We start from the raw sequence: 22231 nt of genomic DNA, 5'->3' as shown, positions 1-22231 counted from the left end.
TATCTCAAAATTTTGATAGATTTTTTTTTGGGTTAAGTGGCAACCGTGCATGCTAACCGTAGCAGGGTGGTACCCGGACGAAAACATGATGTTTTCGTCCGGGTTCATATCGTTCCAAACCATGGAACGATATGAACTAAATTTTACACACCTCCTCAAAACTTCCAATTTCAATCAGATCAGATATTTATTGCGGCTTCTGTGCTGGGTAAATAAGAATTTGGACCGATATAAATAAGAATTTGGACCGATATAGCCCAACAACGTTATTATCAATTGTTTAGAATTTGCACCCACAAGAAATAAATGAAAAACCTGGCACGCACTGAAATTTCTGCTAGAGATGCATATTGAAACGAAAAGTCATACAAGTATGCAGAAGCTATAGAAAAACGATTTGTTTTTTTTTTTATTTTTTTATTTATTTAACAAATAGTAATGATCCTCAAAGTGTTTCCGTCAATAATTATTTTTAGTGTTTCTTTTTTTGAATTTATGTTTAAATCTAAATTTGTTTATAAATAAGTTTATCTAATGATTTTTTCTCGTGTTTTGTTATTTGTTTTATTCTATAAATAATATCGTTTATAGTCGCCATCAGATGCAATAAAACACTTGTGACAATCGAATCACTTCGAATCAAGTTAGAAAGCCATACATAAATTTAAATAAAATAAAAAAACGAGAAGAAAATACTTGCAAGCACACTTGCGTGTATCCATGAGTAATCGATAGAATCTATGTATCAATTGTTTTAAATATACAAATAAAATAAATATAAAAATGGCATTAAATAATAAAATCAACAATATAATTGAAATAGTAATAAAATTTAAAGTGGTCAAAAGAACAAAAAGAAAAAAATATTGCATGGATACACTCTTCAATATTTCCTTAAGATTAGATCAGAGCTACAAATAACTTATTCTGTAAATCTATTTAAATCGTAACAAAAAAAAACAAAATTTTTCTTGATGGACTTGGAGGGATGATGTATAATATCAGAGCCTTGGGAAGTGGCACAAAGCAACAATTGCATTATTTTCATACGTATAAAGCCTTATAACTACCAAATCTGTCTAAATACAAAATAAACAAGAAATATTGATGTAGATCATAAGTATTAAGAGGCACTTGTATTGTTCTAATTTGTTTTTTCTATTTTAAGTAAAGCACTTTAATTTCTTTCATTCTTCATAGATGGGCTATTATTAATAAAATATTATTATATAAAAATCGCCAAACAAATCGTTGTAATTTATATGTACATATATGAAATTTTTGTTATATTCTGAATTAATCAAGCACAAGTCAGAGCAAGCCACTGAAAATTTAGTTCGCCGCTCTAGGATAAATCTTTACCTAATAATAGGCAAATCAGATTATAATCAGATTTTCCTAATAATAGGCAAATCAGATTGTAAGTTTTTTTGAACGACTAATCGCTTGATTGGTGGTGATAAAAATTGCCATATTTCACCTCCACAACTAAGAGGCCGGCTTCATCCTCTGAGTAAGACTACATATTACTGATACAAGTAGATGCAAGGGGAGATTTTATTAGAGCGAGAGCTAAGTGAGGTGAGTTCATATTATTAAACACTTAAGTCAGATTTTTTGTATACATAGCTTTACAAATACATAAGTAATAGTGGGGTTGTTTTTTTCTTTTGGTTAAGAACATAGATTTAGATTTAAGATCCGAAAGCGCCAACATGCTTCCACTGGGGAAATCAACCAAAATCCACTGTAGATGTTTTCTTATCTGGGTGGAAGCCACAGTTTCGTTAAGCGTTTGGCCTAAAGTCCAAGGCTTTGGGATCACTCAAGGCTTTAAGGTTTTCAGGGTGTCTGTGAGATTGCTTAGAAATTGTAGTTTTATAAGTTGCTTTCCGATAGGAGCTACTGCTGGTTATGGTTTTCTGGTACTTTCTCTCGGGTCATCATTTAGTTTCAGCGGGAACGATGGGATTTTCAGCATCAGACTTTGCCTCTGAGGAAACAGCAGAGTTTTCGGCGGTTTCTCCTTTTGTTGCTGATGTTTCATTTTTACTTTCCGCAACCATACCCTCGGGCGGTGGCAGTGGTATGGGCTCTTGGATTTTATTGGCATCTACAGGTTCTTCAGGCTGTTCCATCTTGGTTTGTGAAGAATCTTTGGTTACTTTTGCATCTGAAGAGCTTTTCTGAGGATTCTCTTTATTGGCATCTAGAGGTTCTTCCGATTTTTGTACTTTGGTTTGGGAAGAATCTTTGGTTACTTTTGCACCTGAAGAACTTTTCTGGGGGTTTTCTGTGGAAGCTGATGTTACGCCATTACCTTCAGCTGCCCTGGTATTTTCTTCGGCCTTGGCCTCCAAGACATTTATGGATGCTTGTATACATTTAATGGCTTCTTTGCGTGCCAAGCGTATACTCTCCTTGCCATTGGTATCAATGTTGTCCAACTTCAAAAGATTTCGGGTCAGCATCTCGTCCAAATAGGCATATTCCTTGTCAGAGCGAGTGCCAGTGAATTTCTCCACGCAGGACATAAGTTCTAGGACATCACGTTGAATATCTTGGATTTTATTGATGGAGTCCACTGTATGGGGAGTTTGAGGTGGTAAACCACTGGCCTGTGTTTGTTGCTGTGGCTGTGGTTGCTGTTGGGTTTGAGTATTCAGTGGTGTTGGACGGTGTTGTTGCTGCTGCTGTTGTTGAGGTTGTGGAAATTGGAAAGGTGACTGTGGATATTGCTGTTGTTTTGGCGGAGTATAAGCTCTAGCTGTGGCCGATGGAGCTGCATGTTGATTGGGTATTTCTTTATTGTTGATTATGGGCTCTGATCGTCCCTCCACAAATATGGGTATGGTACGTATGTAGGAACCTCCAGGTGTCTGTGGTGGTGGTGTCTGTTGTTTCTGTTGCGGATGTGTTTGTGTTCCGAACTGGGGACGTCCACTCTGCTGAGTCTGAGCCTGTACAGGGGGTGTCTGACGTTGTCCATTAACGGGAATTTGTTGCTGCTGTTGATAGACATGCTTTTGTTGTAGAGGCTCATTGGGTGGTGCCGAATGTGATCTCATGCCGGCCGAATCATTTTCAGTTGCCGACTTAACTCCCATATCCATGGTATTGCGTAAACCATGTTGATTTAGATTGTCAACATTTACAGCATGATCCACTTCAGAACGTCCAGAATTTGGATCCTCTGTTTGTATGGCTGCATCGCAAACATTTTTCGAAGGCGATTGCGGCGGCATTGTCTGATAGTAATGAGCTGGCATCTGTTGTGGTGGTGGCTGTTGTTGTTGTTGCTGCGGATGCATACTGGGTGAGCCCGGTGTACCAGGCATTGCAGCGCCAGTGGCTGGTCCACGACGATGACCAAAGCCCTCTGGTATATATTGGCGAAATTCGGTGGGCAAACGATTGAAGAAGTCATCGTCTTGATGGGGATTATTCACTCGCCGGCGACCCAACGAGTTGAATTGGGGAAAGCCAAAGTCTGGATCATCATCAAAATAACGAGAAAAAACATCAGAATGAAATTGGGGATCATGTAAACTACTACGCTTACGTGAGGCGCCAAACGGGTCGGCAAATGGATCATGAGCCATGCGTCCTATACGGCTGCGTGGGAACATGTCCATTCCCATATCGGGATCGAAATCAAAGTCCTGCTGTGGAGAAAAATATTGAAAATGGTTATCGTTAGAAAATGAAGGAAAAATTCTAGGTAGCATATGCTAAAATGGCGGAACTGGAATATTGATTGGGGGTGGAATAAAATTCCACAAAATGAAGCAGCATTATTTTTATCCTGCGGTAATATATTTGCTATGCAAGAACAATGTAAACATAGTTTAGTTAAAAATTTCTGAATTGAACACTCAAAACATGGGGCGCTAATGACAACTGAACTTTATTTTAGTCCATGAAGATTAGTAAATTTTATTTAAATGTGAGCAAATGCTCCTTATTTGAATACTTTTTTGCTAACTTTAATGATGTGAACTAAACATAAGAAGAAGATTTGAATTTTACTAAAAAATAAAATAGTTCATATTTTCCTAAAATGGGAGTAGTTTGCCTAAATTGAATTCATAAGTCCCTCAAATTACTAGATTTTACTAAAATTGTACATGTCTTGAACTTCGTACAGCGCTAAAGACATTTAAGAAAATTTTGAAATCCAATTTTTTCTTTCAATAACATATATGAAATTTTCTTAAACAACAGAAACTTTTTTATTACTTTTAATAAATGTTCTTGAATTTGACAAAAAGTATTAACTTATTTGCAATATGAAAACTTTTGCACTTAAAATTTTCCAAAATTTTCTTTTATGGTGGGTTCACGTTTTTATTGGGTGTAAATTTTTTTGGGTGTGCAAATGCGGCATATTACTTTGATATTAAATTCTTTTCATTTGAGAAAAAAAAAAACATCGAATGCACACACTAGGCATTTCCAGTTCTAATAATGAGCGAGCAAAGAATGCAAAATTATATCATCTCCTAATTTAAACAATATTGTATAATAGTGTAATTATCGGAAATTTATATACAAACATGAAATGGATACAATGACATTGTTCTATTTCATACAAGAGTTTCTACTAAGTTAATTACATTAGACGCTTTTATTTAGAGATTCAAGTGTAGTAGAGAAATAGAGAGAGAGAGAGATGGGGAGAGAGAGAGCAACTCTTGTACTCTCTTTGAATTGATCATTTGAAAAATCTCTAAATAGGGGGGAAACAAGTGCTGCGGCCCACATGCAGAAACTCAGTCAATCAGCCAGCCAGCCAGCCAGCTAGCCAGCCAGTCACTCAGCCAGCCAACGAATCCAAATATTTTTAGCAATGATTCACTTCATAATCGCCACTAACAAAAACTAAACGAAAAACAAAAAAGTTTTAAAGTGAAAAAATTAAAGCAAAAACAAAAGCCGCAACAACACAACCATTTAAAAGCCACTCAAACAATACAGGTCGTCTGCGTCGTCGTCCCCATACGTTGCGGGTTAAGTAAAAACAATCACTGTGTTCGATCGCCACGAAATAAATGAAAAAATAAAATGCACTACAAATGCATTTTGTGATAAAACTAAACGATACCAGTGCACCCAATCAACGACGTCAATATGAAATTGAATTAAAAAAACAAATAATTTAAAAATGTATAAATTAAACTATCCAGAATATCTCAATAGTATTGCCAGGTTGAAATTTCAAAAATGTCAATTTAACTTTTTTACTTCATGGAAATTATTCCCGAATATAAATAAAAAATTTTTGCATACAACCTTTTCTGAACATGCTAATTTACACTGCGAAACAATAACGTAGTACCTACACACAAACATTTTTTTCTGATTCAATCACGAAATTAATTGATCCAATTAATTGAAATGTCTTCAATCACAGAAATGATAGCATCAAAGTCAATTAAAAAATTTATAGATCCCATTAAAAAATTATTTGATACTATTAATTTTTGTGATTGATTTTTGTTTTAATTAAAAATTTGATGAATCAATTACATATTTAATTAAATATTTTTTAAAACTCAATTAAGACTAATTGGAAAAATTTTCGTGAAATTTTTTCTGTGTACCCTAATTATCTACAAACCCACGAAATCGAGGTGTTTCTTGGATTAAATCGAGAAAAAAAGAAAATTTTGTTTATTTCTTGACTAAATCACCAAATTTTAGTATAGCCCTCGTAAAAATATAAATGTGTAAAAAACTTCATTAAATAATTTATACCATTTTATATACCTACGTGTAACATTATAATGATTTTTAATTTTAGTGTAGGCTGTGGTTTATTGTTCATCCATATTGGGTTGGCTGATTTTTTCCTCTTTCTTGTGTGTGTAACATTCTAGGAAATTGTTTATTGATTTTTTGTGGTGACGGATGTTGGGATCATATCTTGTAAACGTTGAGACGTGCGTATTTAACTATGAAATTGCCACAAACCAATCAATCTGGCTGTGGTAAACGGCTATTGTTCAAAAACAAATAAAGCTGAATAGGGACGTAATTTACAGTAATAAAAGTTCTTCTAGGAATTGTAACACACAAATAAAATATAAACCAAATTATGGCTAACATTGGTTGTATGCCAATAAAATAAAGAAAATGCGAAACCCTAATGACAATTTTACTTTGAATCCAAGAGTACATCTAAAGCAATTAAACCTAAGTTTATTCGGCCTGGATCTTACAGAGAGAACATTTGATATCGAGTTTTATATCTATCTCTATTTTAGTTCATGAAAATTTGTTTGATTTTCGTTCAATTTTGCCATACGTGAGAAATTTTTTCTTATGTGTTTCTTATGACGTTAACTAAAAATGAGAAAAAATGTTTATACAAATGAAGTACACAATTTTACTAAATATTAAAATAGTTAATATTTTCCTAAAAATTGCTTAAAGTGAGTTCATAAGGTTCTCATATGAGTAAATTTTTCTTAAACTGTGTCTATCCTGAACTTCATATAGAGCTAAACAAATTTTAAAAAAATTTAATTTCAATTTTTTCTTTCAAAATAAGGAAATTTATTAAACAACAGAAAAAAATTAGTATTTTTAATAAATATTCTGTAATTTGATGAAAAACTATTAACTTATTTGTATGGTTTTTAATTTACTAAAATATTTTAGTTAAAATTTTCTAATATAAACCTATATTTTCTTTCATGGTGGGTTCACTTTTTTCTGGGTGTATTTTGCAAAATAATTAAAATGTAACATTCATACTCGTATGTATGTTCTTGCATTTTTATACCCTCCACCATAGGATGGGGGGTATATTAACTTTGTCATTCCGTTTGTAACACATCGAAATATTGAACTAAGAGCCCATAAAGTATATATATATTCTGGGTCGTGGTGAAATTCTGAGTCGATCTGGGCATGTCCGTCCGTCTGTTGAAATCACGCTAACTTATAGCCCCCATATAAACGGACCCCCAAATTTGGCTTGCGAGGCCTCTAAGAGAAGCAAATTTCATCCGATCCGGCTGAAATTTGGTACATGGTGTTAGTATATGATCTCTAACAAACATGCAAAAATTGGTTCACATCGGTCCATAATTATATATAGCCCCCATATAAACCGATCTCCCGATTTGGCTTGCGGAGCCTCTAAGAGAAGAAAATTTCATCCGATCCGGCTGAAATTTGGTACATGGTGATAGTATATGGTCTCTAACAACCATGCAAAAATTGGTCCACATCGGTCCATAATTATATATAGCCCCCATATAAACCGATCCCCCGATTTGGCTTGCAGAGCCTCTAAGAGAAACAAATTTCATCCGATCCGGCTGAAATTTGGTGCATGATGTTAGTATATGGTCTCTAATGACCATGCAAAAATTGGTCCATATCGGTCCATAATTATATATAGCCCCCATATAAACCGATCACCAGATTTGACCTTCGGAGCCTCTTGGAAGACCAAAATTCATCTGATTCAGTTGAAATTTGGTACGTGATGTTAATATATGGCCTCAAACACCCATGCAAAAATTGGTCGATATTGGTCCATAATTATATATAGGCCCCATATAAACCGATCCCCAGATTTGACCTCCGGAGCACCTTGGAAGAGCAAAATTCTTCCCATTCGGTTGAAATTTGGTACGTGATGTTAGAATATGGTATCCAACAACCATGCAGGAATTGGTTCCTATAGCTCCCATATAAACCGATCGCCAGATTTGACCTCCGGTGCCTTTTGGAGAAGCAAAATTCATCCGATCTGGTTGATATTTGGTACGTTGTGGTAGTATATGATATTTAACAAAAAAAGAAAACAAAATTTTTATTTCAATCACCAGCGTAATTGATTTGTAATTGAAACTGCTTCTGCTTCTTTCTGAAAAATGATCGTATCAATTAACAACGACAATTAAAAAAATAATTGACCCGTGTAAAAATTGGGGGACCTAATTAGATATGATTAGATCTCAAAATTAGCCCCTTTATATCTAAACGAATTTACCTAGATATGATGAGACAGAACTAGATTTAATTACATATAATTCCATATTTGACGAGGCCCAACATCAGATCAAATTATATATGGGGATAGATATAGTTATATCTAAGACATAAGATTAAGGTCAATATTGAGATCTGGTCAGATCTAATTTCATAGTAATTAGATATGATTAGATATTACAATTTTCGGATCTACTCATATCTAATCGTATCAAATTAGATCTATCAATTTTTACTCGAGGATTTAATTTAAAATCTTAATTGATAACAAATAAAATAATTGAAACAATTAAATTTTTTATTTGAATATGTGACACATATAATTCGTTGACCTTTCTGTTGTATTCATAGTTTCTGTTCAATTTTATGTTTAATTGAACACATTTGTTTTGATTTATTTAATTGCATATATTTTTTTAATAGAAACATTTTTATTTTTCTTTGTATGGAAGAAAGTCTATGTAAAAGCAGAGATCTTTTATGAAAATCACCTTGAAAATGTGTTTTGTTTTTTCTTTAAATTTAAAACAATTTGATTGAAGATGATTAGGTTCTTTCTCACTTTTTTGGCATGATGGACGGATTAATCGAAATTTTGGAATATAAATTAAATAAACCGACCTATGTATGTAATGAATGGAGTCCACGTATTCATATGAGACATTATACGACAAATTGATCACAGACAACGACTTCTGGCATATTATTTGTATATTTCCACCTTTAATATTTCCACATATATCGTACCAATTTATTTCACAAGAACGAATTTATATTTGTATATATAGTCGACCATCCTCATATGCATACTATATCCATATTCGTATCTATAAAATTAATTTTATATTTCATCTGGCGTCAGACAAAGAAAATTCCTTTATCCGCTCGCTGATTAACTTTTTTGACGTGAAAATGAAAAATGATTCATTTACAAATTTGGCAAAATGGTATGCATCAATAAATGCTGTTGGCGGGCGGGCCTGTGTCACTTCAACTGCATAATAGGTAAAAAAAAAATAATATAAATAAAGATGAGTTCCTACTTTATGTAAAATAACGGGTCATGGCCTTAAGATCATATTTTCGGATCTATGTTATATTTTCTGTAGTGTACTTTGGTTTAAACAAATGAACCTACTTTTTTGTTTGTTTGGAATGTGGGCAGATTTCCTGATTAAATTGTTTATGATAATGTACCAAATAATTCGTCGATATGCAGTAAACAAAATGTACCTACACACGTATTCATGGGTTACGCATTGAGATATATCGCCTAAATTGTTGTGACGCGTTGTCATATAGTGAGATGACATGATTCTTTATGCTAATTGTTTATTTACACTTAATAATTGAACGCCCATTTATACGTTTGGCTTTTATCACCGAATTCATTAAACGAGAGAGTAGTTGATTAGTGACACTTGAACAGTGTTGCCCAAAAAACCAAAAATTTTATTTTGTTAAAATGTTCAAAATCTATAACAATTGGTTTGTTTCAGAACTGGATAATTAAGCTGTGAGAAAATACTATAACCGAAAAATACTGAAAAAACAGTGAACCCACCAGGAAGAAAACTTTCGGTTAATTTTAGAACATATTGAATATTTGTAGAAAATTTTAACTAAACAGTATTACAAACATTGGCATCACGCCGATGTCATAAAAATAAGTAAATATTTTTCTACAAATACAAGAAAATTTATTAGACATAACTAAGTTTTTTCACTTGTTAAAGAAAATTTTGTAGTTTGAAGAAAAAACTTGGAGTTCAAAATTGCAAGAATGTCTTTAGTGACATACGAAGTTCACGATGGACGCATTTTTGGTAAAATGTACAAATTTAAAGAAATTCTGAACTATTTTGTGGAAGACACGAATTTAGTTAATCTTTATGCTTCATTTGAGTATATTTTTTCCTCGGGTTTAGTTAATTTAACTAACGTACACAAAAAAGTATTAGAGTAAAGAAAACTTTCTCCAAACATAATATTTCTATGAACTAAAATAAAGTTAAATTGGCTTTAGTGAAATAGAGAGTTCACTTTTTTTTGAGTGTAAAACATATGGTAAACTAAACGCAGACAACACTTCCCATACCAGATGCTATCTACAACTTTCAATTTTATATTGAATAACATAAGCAAATAATTTTGAATTTTTGTGTCCATGATATGTTTTTATTTTTCACTATTTACACCCTCAGTGTATGTACGTCAGGTCTGTTTGAATTTCGTTACTGATTATTTCTCATTTTTGCTCGTAGAATATTAACAAAAATTTTTAGCTATCCTACCATCCACGTACTAACACAAAATCGGCAAGAATGACGACGTCTACCCAAACACAAAAAATTGACAAGAACGTTTCAAAGTAAACCCACCATTCCGAATGCTTTTCTGGTGTACTTTAGATGGATGAATAATAGGCATAAACAAAATTATTCGTCATCTAAATAGTGTGACGTTTAAATACTACATTAACCAAAAGAGAAGGCCACGACAAAAGAGCAAGAGAGCGGGTATCAAAGGTTTCGGAAATCACTATCTTTGTGTTTTTACAACGTCCATAAGAAGCATGCGTAATTAGATTCAACAAAACATGCATATTTTATTGTTGTTAGGCTAGAGAAATTTATATATTTTATTGAATATTTATGGCAAGGTAATTTTTTACATTTTTTTTTTATATTTTTATTTTCCTATAGAAAAAACATTTTGACAAAAATTTTCTATAGAAAGACAAATTTCTATAGAAATAATATTTTGACAAAATTTTTTATTGAAATAAAATTTTGCAAAAAAATTTATATAGAAATAAAATTTTCTATTGAAATAAAATTTTGCAAAAAATTTCCATAGAAATAAAATTTTGCATAAAAATTTCTATAGAAATACAATTTTGCAAAAATTTTCTATAGAAATAACATTTTGACAAATTTTTCTATAGAAATACAATTTTGACAAAATTTAGTTTAGAAATACAATCTTGACATCTTGAGATAATTCTTATATGACCCGGGCTAATAATATATTTTTAACAAAATCTCCATTCAAAGATTTTTTTCCGAGCAAAGAACTTTGAAACAATCAAAGATTTCTTTTGACTCAAAAAAAAAAAAAAAAAACAATTAAAATAGGTTTAGAGACAAATGTTTGCCATAAATTCGGCTTTCAAAGGTTCCAAAGATTTTGCCTCTACTTTAACAATTTTGGTATTGATTCCGAGCCAAAGAAGCGGAGAATTCAAGTAAGGATAAAGACACAATTCTCTTTTAAATTTGGGTTTTGTATACTTACTTCTAGGAAGCAAATTTTAATTTTTCGTCTTTCAGCTTTTTTTTCATATAATACCAAAGTCCTTTAAAAACGAGTTATTGACAACTTTATTTTCTACATTTAGCCTCGACTTCCAGTAGAAGTTATGCTATGTTTCAAGTAAAAACGTCTTTAAAATAAAGTGTTGGAAAACATGTCCTATTTTTGAACGATTTTTTTGCTTTGTAGTCAAGATGCAAAAAGACAACAAATTTAAAGACAATTTCATTAATTTTAAAGAATTTTTCTGAATTATTAAAGTCAAATTGACCTTAGCCCAAACATTTTTTCTTTCATGTTATGATACCCATTTTTAAGTCAAATCACTTAATTATAAGGACAATACGACTTCATTGAAAAGTTTATCGACTTTTGGACAAGGAAAAAAGCTTTATATTAGAGAAATGCGTCTTCTATTCTAAGAAAAATTTGCATTCGTATTTTAAAGACATGAATTCTTTGGTCTCACGACAATATTTTTTTCAGTGCACCTGGGCTAAAAATACGAATAGCATTTGATATAAAAATCAATGAGTTTTGAATGAATGAATGTCCCCGTATCTAATGCCGTTATTAAGAAAAAATTAGAGCACGCGAACCAAAATTATATTAGTTAAGTAGTTTAGTGTATACACTGAAAAAACAGTGAACCCACCAGGAAGAAAACTTTCGGTTAATTTTAGAAAATTTTGAATATTTGTAGAAAATTTTAAATAACAGTATTACAAACGTTGGCATCACGCCGATGTCATAAAAATAAGTAAATATTTTTCGACAAATACAAGAAAATTTATTAGACATAACTAAGTTTTTTCACTTGTTAAAGAAAATTTTGTAGTTTGAAGAAAAAACTTGGAGTTCAAAATTGCAAGAATGTCTTTAGTGACATACGAAGTTCACGATGGACGCATTTTTGGTAAAATGTACAAATTTAAAGAAATTCTGAACTATTTTGTGGAAGACACAAATTTAGTTAATCTTTATGCTTCATTTGAGTACATTTTTGTCCTCGGGTTTAGTTAATTTAACTAACGTACACAAAAATGTATTAGAGTAAAGAAAACTTTCTCCAAACATAATATTTCTATGAACTAAAATAAAGTTAAATTGCCTTTAGTGAAATAGAGAGTTCACTTTTTTTTGAGTGTAGTAAAAATAGTGGCACAAACTTTTTTTTGGGACGGTCAAACACCCACAATGTGGAACCAAACGTTTAATGTAGATACTAGCTCTATTATAAATGATATAGAAATACCCAGCAAACAACATTGGAAAGTCTTTCCAAGTCATGAATTTTTAATTCACATAGAAAACCTTTTTTGATAATGGCATAATAAATTTAAAAATCAAATAAAAATGCAAAGACTTTGTGCGTGAAAAATAGGTTTCGAAAGGTACGAAAAAATACTTTCCTCTGGAACGAAATTTAAGACAAATAGTTTCCCTTTGTTATTATGAATTTTCTTTAAGATCAAATAAATCGGATTTTATGGCAACGACTGAAATCTCTCATCCTTTTAAGTTTTTTTGAAAGTTTAAATTTATTAATTCCAAAATAAAACCTCCGTTGTCTGAAACTTCATTCCTCAGAAAAGAAAACTCTTTTTTTTTCGGGGAATGAAGCAGCATCAAATCCGTAGAAATGATGCCGAATCGATGCTGGAAATTCTTTTTCTAGTCAATACTTGTTTTTTAGTGGTTTAATCTAACCACACTCTTTGATAAGGTTATTATCAATTGTTTCTTAAGCTATGTTTGTGAAATATGAATACATAACATATTTTAATTTCTAGCAAAATACCTGTAACTTTATAATGTCTATCTAATCTTGAAAACAAAAAAACTACTCGATTCTTTATCACTTTTTCTATCATATACTGTTTAGAATCTTATCGTTCATACAAAAAAGAATTGCTATGGTATAACGATAATTTTATTGATATAAAGAAAAATATATATAGGGATTTATAAGACAGCGATAAAGAAAACTCAACAAAGCAAATACTGTAGAACGTTAAATAATTAATGATCTAATACAAAAGTAAATGAATGAGGTGACATAATTCACTTTACACCAAGAAGAAGTTGGGGAAAAATGGTTGGAGAAAATTCAGTAGTTAAAGATATTTTTTTTTTTTTGAGTTAACATGCGAAGTAAATAATATTGTTTGAGCGTTGTTTCAGCATAGTGGCATAAATAATAACACTACACACAAAAAAATGTTTTTTCTGATTCAATCTCGAAATTAATTGATCCAATTAATTTTTAATTGAAATGTCTTCAATCACAGAAATGATAGTATCAATTAAAAAATTAATTGATACTATTATTTTTGTGATTGATTTTTGGTTTTTTGTTGAATCAATTATATTTTTAATTGAATATTTTTTAAAACTCAATTAAAATTTTAATTGGAAAAATTTTTGTGAAATTTTTATGTGTGTAGCAAATATTTGTTATATTTTTTTTTAAATTACACAGAAAAATATCACCAAAATATTTCCAGTTAAAAAGTTGATTGAAGCTGAAAACTTTTTTAATTAAAAAATTTAAATGATTCAATTAACTTTTTAATCAAACTCGGAGGAAAAAGTCATTTAAAAAATTATTGGAAATTTTTTTAATGATTTTAATTTTTAATTAACAAATTTCTATTAATTTTGTCTTTAATTGTGAAGAAATGTACTGAAAAATAGTGAACCCACCAAGTGAAAAATTTTGGTTAATTTTAGAAAAATTTAGATTATTTTAAGAAAATTTTAACTAAACAGTACTAAAACGCTGATATCACGTCAATTTCACAAAAATAAGTATTGAAAAAGAAATTGCAATAATATCTTTAGTGCCATAGGAAGTTCAAGATGGGCGCATTTGTAGCAAAATTTAAATAAATAATGAACTATTTTGGGAGAAGTACGAATTTAGTACATTTTTATGCTTCATGTGTGTATAATTTTTCCCGTTTTTTTTTCAATTCATTTAACTAACGTACGCACAAAATTATTAGGGTAAAGAAAATGATTTTATTTGCCATTAATTTTAATTTCCATTAAATTTAATTCGATACAATTCACTTTAAATTCACTTATTCGCCCAGTCTATTCGACTAACGGTATGGTCACACTGTAATCAAAAATGAATTCGCCTTCACAGTCCAACTAAACCCCATTTCCAGGACATATTGGGTATATAACACAACGATAGAAGTATTTTCCAAAAACGATATCCAGTAATTTCAAAAATGGTCCTGGAAAGAAGTTTGACACTCATTTTGGTCAAATATTTGTCTAGTGTGACCATACCCTGATCCATGTTAGCTTTGAAATACTTTTACGCCTCGTAAGAATTTTCATATAGGCTTTGTTCTTCATTTGTATATTAATTTCGTAGGTGCTTACTACGCCAAATTGAAGTAAATAAAAAAATATATTTAAAAAAATGTGGGCGGAAAAATATTATTTGTTTGCTCATGTTTTTTTCCAAGAAATTATCGATACAGTGGACACGTATATTTCAAGTATTTAAATTAATAATACGGAGGAGGTTTGTATATTTATATTTGCTTTGGAATGCAATTTCAAATATTGTTTGGATAGGAGATTAAATCAAACAACACATTCATTGCGAAATCGTTTTTGTTTGTTTATATTATCTTTGGAGATTGGAGATTACACAATAATGAGAAGTGAAAGCAGATAGCCTATAATAGACAGAGTACTCAAGAAATAGGTTGCGCACTGACCCTTCAGCAAGATGGAGTGACATGGTGTCGTTACTGAATCAAACTTTTCTAAGGGATTTGCAAATCGTCTCCCTATACGAAATCAAACTTTCTCTCTTGCATACTATTCTCTCGTGACAACTACACAACTCGTCTATGGGTCACGACAATTTCACTCGTCACGTGCTCATCTCTACGTTACTCTCTCAGAAGACTGGGGAGAAATATGTGTTTCCTTCATGTGTAATGATCATATGGCTGAGTGGATCCATTGGATAGATGCCTCCTGACTGATGTCGCGAGTCAAATGCTTTTAACATAGTGTTTGCTTTTGCTGTATGCTATGTGTGTTGCTTCCCATTGGTTTGTTTATTTTTTGTAAAACGTCCAACGAACGACCTTCACGCATCATAGCATTTAACAAAAGCAAATAAAAACAACGAAATACAAAAAAAAATACAAAAACTAGTCTCGGAAAACTTTTTCTCTCTCACGTATTTTGGAATTGTTTTTAGTTACTTTACATGGTAACAATGACCTTGAGAAAGCATTGTTTTATTGCATCATAGGTTCGAGAAGAACAAGGTGGCCATTTACACTCTCTGGTGGCGGGGGGTAGGGAAGCGTTCCGGCCATTTATAATTAGCATTTCACTTAGCAATATACTTTGCTGTTGTTGTTGAGCTACTAACCTGAAAGTGTGCTGGAATTTGCTGTTGTTGGGGATGTGGCTGCTGTGGCTGGGCATAATGTTGTTGTTGTTGAACTCTAGCCTGATTTCCCGGTGACCCATATGCAGTGGAGTGTGGATCTCCACCTACATAATGCTGCTGGCCCTGTGTTTGATGATATTGGGGATGTTGTGACTGTGTTGGCTGGGGGTTGTGATAATCATGGTTAATTGGTATGGTAATACCGCCATTGGGGGCATTATTGGGTCCCGCACCGGTAGATGCTGATGCATTAGCATTGGCTATCACAGTAGGTTTCATGGCTGTTGTTAATTAGTCTCCAATGTTTGTTTTTCTTCTGAATCACTTTAATTTGCAATGGATGATTTTGTTTTGCTTTGTAATTCTGGGTAGGTTAAGTCCCGGAGCCAGTCTATTATTTAAAGAGGATCTAATAAAGATGGTTGTATAATCCTTGAATTAAATCGTTTATTTCAATTGTTTTTATTGTATTTTTTCTATTTAAAATTCCTTCCGTTGACCGTTAGAATTTTCTTGAATTTATGAGAGTGTTGGTTATTGTTTCGCCTCTTGTATCCCTATTTCAATGTATGTCGTTTCCTCTTCGTATTTTATTGCCAGCAACAAAGGGGTAACACTGTTGGCCGTTTGTATTCGTCTTATTGACCGTTTGTTTTGCTCGTTTTACTCGGCAAATATGTGTGATTGTTGTTTAGCGCCTGACTGCCTGCCTTCCGCTTTCTTAATGTTTGCCTTATTGAAATGTCGGTGGAAAATTCTAGGAACAAAAAGATTCGCTTGACCGTTTGACCAAATTCTCTGGTGTATCCGAGTCTCTTAAAGAAATTTCTTTTGCCAACAATGAGAGCGGGAGAAAGAATGATAGATTTAATGGATACGAGAGTATTGTATAATCGTAAATTGGTTTAGTACCGAATGCGAACGATTCTTCGAGTTATGTATGGACGTATATGTGTGTGTGTGTGTTTGTGTATGAGCCGTCTTGTTTGCGATTTTCTCCGTTTAAAATTAAAACAATTTTTTCTTAAAAAATATTTGTTTTTTTTCCTTTTGAGACTACAAAATTTCGTTTTGGTTTATTTTACGAAAATTAAAGCGAACGTGTGTACACTGGACGATGAAAGATAAAAATCCGAAAATGATATACAACTTATACGTTGTCCACTGTTTTTTGCGTAGGAGAGAAGATGGATGAAGGTTGATGTCTTTAATGGTGTTGCCGTTAATGAGCTTGCATTGATTTCACCTTGACAATTGTGTGACGTTGCAGAAATTCGTAATTCGTGGTGTGGCACAATATCTTTTAAAAAAGCATTAACACTCAGTTGCTGTGCAGTTTTTATAACTATCTTAATTTTCTTTTTCGTTTTTTTTATTATTAAATTTGTTTGTTCAAATTGGAGATCTTTATCGTTATGGCCTCTTATCTCAAATGCCAAATTATAATTTTAATGCTGTTTTGAAAATCAAACTTGTTTCTTATTGCCTTTGGATGTGCTAAATGCTGCTTTTCTACATCCACTGCCTATATGCTTTTGCTTTTATTGTTGCTTGTAATGACGTCACTCACTATTCACATACACATTCAATCAAATCGATACTCTGCAAGTTATTAGCGATTTATTGATATTTATGCACTTTCATTAACACACTTTACACTTTAATTCAAGTTTTGATCTTATATTCCGTCGTCTATCTTTATTCTGTGTGGCCTATATTGTTAATAAATATAGCCAGTGTTTTTTGCTTTTGTATTTTGTTAATACTCAATACCAACATCTAACCATAAGAAAAAACAAAACATTTGTTATTTTTATAAAAATTCGTTTTTGCTTGTTTCTATATTTCTTCTGGGATTCCGTATCACGTCGCGTTTATAACAAAACAAAATTAGGTTTTATTTCCTCTTCTCAAAAATCACCTCCACTCGCTACAACGTTACTAGTAAAACTGAATGATTAACTCTATGGTATGGCTACTATTGCTTACTAAGGAGCCCCCAAAAAATATATAGCATATGTGTGTTGAGCTATTTTCTCTTTTAGCTTCTTGCTCTCTCTCACCATTTGTTAATGGGGGGTCGTCACTAACATATGGCAACCAGTGATGCCATTTCAATAATTACACAGTCGTCTTTGGTGAGCTATATTAGCGATTGTAGGATGAATTAATTTTTAGTTAGAAAAAATTATACCATTTAAATTACTCCAGCAAAATGATTTTTCTAATTTAATAGTCATAATGAGCGGGTATATGTATTCTTTAAAATATGATTTTCTGGAATGTTTTAATATATGTTTTGCAAATCCTATGTTAGGTATAGTGGCAGCCTGATTTTTTAAGATTTACATAGATTTTTTCAGTCCATTGTGAAACCACAGGTGGTGAACTTCTTTCTTTTCAATGAGTGCTGCCCAATTCTTTTTTAGGTTAGTGAAAGGGGATCTACTTCTTATAGCCGAGTTCGTATGAATAAATACTCACTTGTATAAACTTAACGCTTCAATCATTACGGTTGTTGCTTGATTGAATAATCGTTACGATCATATGAATCCAACGATTCTTGCAATTGCAAAATTTCGTGGATTTCGGGATGTTTTAACTTTACGATAAATTTATTTTAAAAATAGTGGCAACCCTGTTAACATCAGTTGTTTCATTCAATCTCTTTGTTGGACCCTTTTCTTAAATGGTGGCACTTGAGTGATTGTTAAAGAGAGAGATTGATTTTCATTGGAGCATCTCAAGCAATCAACCCCCGCGCTTCTGTGCGTTCATGTGTGTTTTATACTCTGACGTATATTCCTTGTATGAAACATCGAGCGTCGACGAGAAAATTCTGAATTACAAGCGCCTCCAATACCATATGTAGAACACACGCACACCCACACCAAAATATCCAAAGAAAATATATATGTACATACATCTGTGAAAGTATTAGAAGGGCACGCGTATTTATCTACTGTGAAATACCTATACAGTGGACTGGCAGGGGACAAATGGGAAATGGGATATAAAAATAATATAATAATATTTTTTACCAATTAATCACAAATGAATTGGGTTGAAAACAAGAATTTTTGACATCACTGTAATGGAAATGTGGTATTTTCATAGACAAAATATACTTAGGATTAATAGTTGTTGTTGCTGAAAATATATATTTGCTGATTTTGTAAAAGCTCATACAGGATTGATGTTTTTCGGCCATTTTGGATTGGTGAAGTCTACACTGAGTGTACCAACAAACTAAAATTTTCTCTAAAGCGAAATTTACTATTTTCAAAAAATAATAAAATAATTAAGCTAAAAATTAAGATAAATTAAAACAAAGGCAATTATATTATACAATATTAATTTCAAGTTATACCTTATTCACATTACACTTCCAAAATCCACTTTAACTAGATTTGCCTTATAAATAAGGGATTTCAAATCCATTTTGTTTTAAATATAACTGTATGAAATTTGAATTAAATTAAATTCAATTTCGATTAAAAATAATTTAAATTATTATATATAAATTCGAGAAAATGCCAACGAGGTTATAATTAAATAGGTCTTCCAGACTGATTTTAGTTTGCAAGTTGTTCTTATCAATGTCATCATTTATTAACATTGCCCACTGTTCTCAAACATGGCTTCACAAAAGATGCACACTCACCTCCTTAAATTTGACGCTTCATTGATTATGAGACGTCGTTTTTGCCGTTTTTAAAATCTTTTTGTTTGATTGAATGATCGCTATCATCAGCTGCTCCCAACGTTTGAGCGAGCAAATGAACGATTGATATATAAAGACGATTATACTGTGTCACATTTTCCGTTTCCTCACCCCCTACCAAACAGTTTGGTTTTATGCTCTTTCTTAATTGATCAGAGAGTAAGAGTACAGTAAAACAAAATATGAGAATAAAAATCAAAAGTGTCTGCTCTTGGCCCCTAACTGACGAGAGCCACTTGATGATTTTTCTCTGTCTCAGTTTCTCTGTAAACATATACATCAGAGTTTAAAAATAGATACTTAACGTGGGAATTGTGGTGAAGTGAAGAAAGATGGCCAAACGACAAATGTGAAATATAAAACAAAATCAAAATCGTAAAATTATTGTATTTTCTAACGTTTAAAAACCAGAACATATTTGAAGAAATGAAACAAAAAAACTAAAAGCAAACACACAAAAATATGTGGATAATCTCGGTGTACATAGATATATGTCAAAGATAAAAGATCTTTTAAAAAGGAACAATCTAATAAATTGATTATTTTACACTATTTAATTTGTATGAAAGACATATATTCTAAGTGTAGATTTATAATTTGAATTCTGCATATAGGGTTTTTTATATTTATGCTGTATCTCTATACGATTTAACATTATGGTTGGGTTCATTGCCTGATGGGATCCTATATATGTGATTCCCCAATGACCACAGACTTCCGCAAGAGTGCATTGGGGGCCTAGCTAGTAGCATGCTTTAGTGTAAGTATGGTTACACATGTACAATGTTTTTTTTTTCCTACCATGCGGAAGTTTACATAAAATTAACATTCGATTATTTACACAATAATGACCGAAGGCATGAGTATTGATTTTGTTTAACTCACTTTCTAATGCCAAAACAAATTCAAGAAGTACGTGTCTGTGGTATTAATTAGACATTGTTATATTTATAATCTGTACTGATATTGTGATACAAGGCATTATTACTTAATGTATACACGTAAAAAAAGCAATTTTTCTTCTTTGAAACAAAGTTTTTTACTAAAACAAATTTGCCTAGTCGCGTTACTAATCTTCTAAACTCGAACTCGTGTAGAAATAAAATAACTTTTTTAGTAATTTAAATCAAGAATGATTTTATTTAAAAAAAAGTCAAATTCTTTTCAAAGAAATTCTACTTTAAAGAAAGCTAAAAATAAAAAAATACATTTTTTTTAGAATTAATTTATCCGTAATCGTATGACCAAAAATGAAACTTGAATAGTCGTTCCATTAAAAATTATTAATAGGATGCTACATCACGAACTTCAAGTTTTATTTCTTAATTAAGTAGATTTGTAATCAAATATAGGATACTCATACGCCGATAGGCAGATTTGATTTCTCAAGCTTTAATTTGGAAGCGACATATACACCCAGAAAAAGGAGAACCCACCATAACAGAAGATGTTGGTTTATACTAGAAAATTTTAACTAAAATATTTTAGTAATTGCAATATGTTTCAAATAAGTTAATGATTTTTTTTTTCAAATTTAAGAAAAATTTATTAAAAATAATATATATTTTTTTGGTCTTAAAAAATTTCATATTTTGGAAGAAAAAATTGGAATTAAAACATATTATGTCTTTAGGACTATATGAAGTTCAAGACAGAAAAAAATACTCATTTGAGAAACTTATGAACTCTGTTTCAGCAAACTTCACCCATTTCATGAAATATGAACTATTTTCATATTTACTAAAATTGTGTACTTCATTTGTATAAAACTTGTTTTTAACATCTTTAGTTCACGTCATTAAAGTAAGCAAAGGATAATTAAAATAAGAAAAATTGTCTCACATTTGGCAAAATTGGACTAAAATTAATTAATTTCCATGAACTAAAAAAATTTCTTTTTTGGGGGTAGCTGAAGTGTTATTTTTATTTTGCCATCTTCCACAAGTCAAAATTTTAACAAAACTCATAAATAGCAACCAATGTTTAGTATGCTAAGGCAGCGTTTTTTTATTTTATAATTTTTTTTCTCATATAATTTTTCTCGACCCACTTTAGTATGCATTTAATTAAGAGTTTGCATACAAATCTTCTTCTACACATGCATATAGTTATATCTGTCTGCTTATTATAAGCTAGGTATACACACAGATATTTCCTTATTTAAATGCAATGACTTTAATTCACCTTTACTTAGGTCACACCTATTTATGTGTTTGTTTGGGACTCCATTTGGAGACTCTGCTACTTTCTCATTCTCTCCCCATGCTCAACAGGGGACTCTACTATTTTAGTTAGTCATCTATGTGTGTTGGTATGTGTAAGTGTGCCAACTGATATTAATTATTTTTGCAACAGAATATCACGGCGTATTGTATTAGGATGTATTCAATCCTCCTCCCACACTAACTTGACATGTATTTAATAAAACAAATAGCCGGTTATTAGTTTTTGTTTTTGCCCATGCCCATGCCTTTACTCACTTGGCAAATGTTCTCTCACTACTGCTCTCGTGTCTCCCTCATAATCTTTGGCTTAGCACTCTCACTCACTTACCTACGAAAAAGGCAATGTTTGAAATAATTACAAAGTGACCATATAGGGAACACATTGTTGTATCGTGTCAATTTTAGTTATGGACTTACACATTTTCGAAACTCAGAGGTAGGGGACGATTAAAACATGAATGGATATAACTCGATGACTCAGTCATTTAGAAAATCCATAAAAAAAATCAGTGGAAACTAATTCCA

General features: G+C 31.6%; 2 protein-coding genes across 10 annotated transcripts in view; one reads left to right on the top strand and one right to left on the bottom strand.

The window, feature by feature from the left end:
- Window positions 1-1526: 1526 nt before the first annotated feature.
- stv (BAG domain-containing protein starvin) lies at window positions 1527-19437 on the bottom strand. Of its 9 annotated transcripts, none has more exons than XM_075303655.1 (3): window positions 19422-19437; window positions 3563-3665; window positions 1527-3490 (listed from the first exon to the last, which is right to left on the bottom strand). In XM_075303655.1, the coding sequence occupies exons 2-3, from the start codon at window positions 3639-3641 to the stop codon at window positions 1944-1946; spliced, it is 1626 nt and encodes a 541-aa protein (XP_075159770.1). In that variant the 5' UTR covers window positions 3642-3665; window positions 19422-19437; the 3' UTR covers window positions 1527-1943. The 9 variants fall into 9 exon arrangements, with proteins under 9 accessions (XP_075159770.1, XP_075159763.1, XP_075159765.1 ...); XM_075303648.1 differs by lacking the exon at window positions 19422-19437 and adding exons at window positions 15737-16585; window positions 17004-17704 and having other exon boundaries at window positions 1527-3665; XM_075303650.1 differs by lacking the exon at window positions 19422-19437 and adding exons at window positions 15737-16514; window positions 17004-17704 and having other exon boundaries at window positions 1527-3665.
- Window positions 19438-20171: 734 nt separating this feature from the next.
- LOC142232929 (uncharacterized) overlaps window positions 20172-22231 on the top strand; it is a 48662-nt gene continuing 46602 nt past the window's right edge. The window contains exon 1 of the mRNA XM_075303657.1: window positions 20172-20241. The gene's annotated coding sequence lies outside the window, so the exon portion shown is untranslated. The remainder of the gene's footprint in view (window positions 20242-22231) is intronic.

Source organism: Haematobia irritans, chromosome 4 (genome assembly GCF_050003625.1).
Source record: "Haematobia irritans isolate KBUSLIRL chromosome 4, ASM5000362v1, whole genome shotgun sequence".
NCBI lineage: Eukaryota > Metazoa > Arthropoda > Insecta > Diptera > Muscidae > Haematobia > Haematobia irritans.
This window is presented reverse-complemented; position numbering and strand designations above follow the sequence as displayed.

Bases quoted from the DNA above. Each gene is read 5' to 3' on its own strand.
- stv (XM_075303647.1), bottom strand. From the start codon at position 16,036: ATGAAACCTACTGTGATAGCCAATGCTAATGCATCAGCATCTACCGGT. The intron at 3,666-15,736 runs GTTAGTAGCTCA...TTTTCTCCACAG, and splicing joins AAATTCCAGCACACTTTCAG to CAGGACTTTGATTTCGATCC.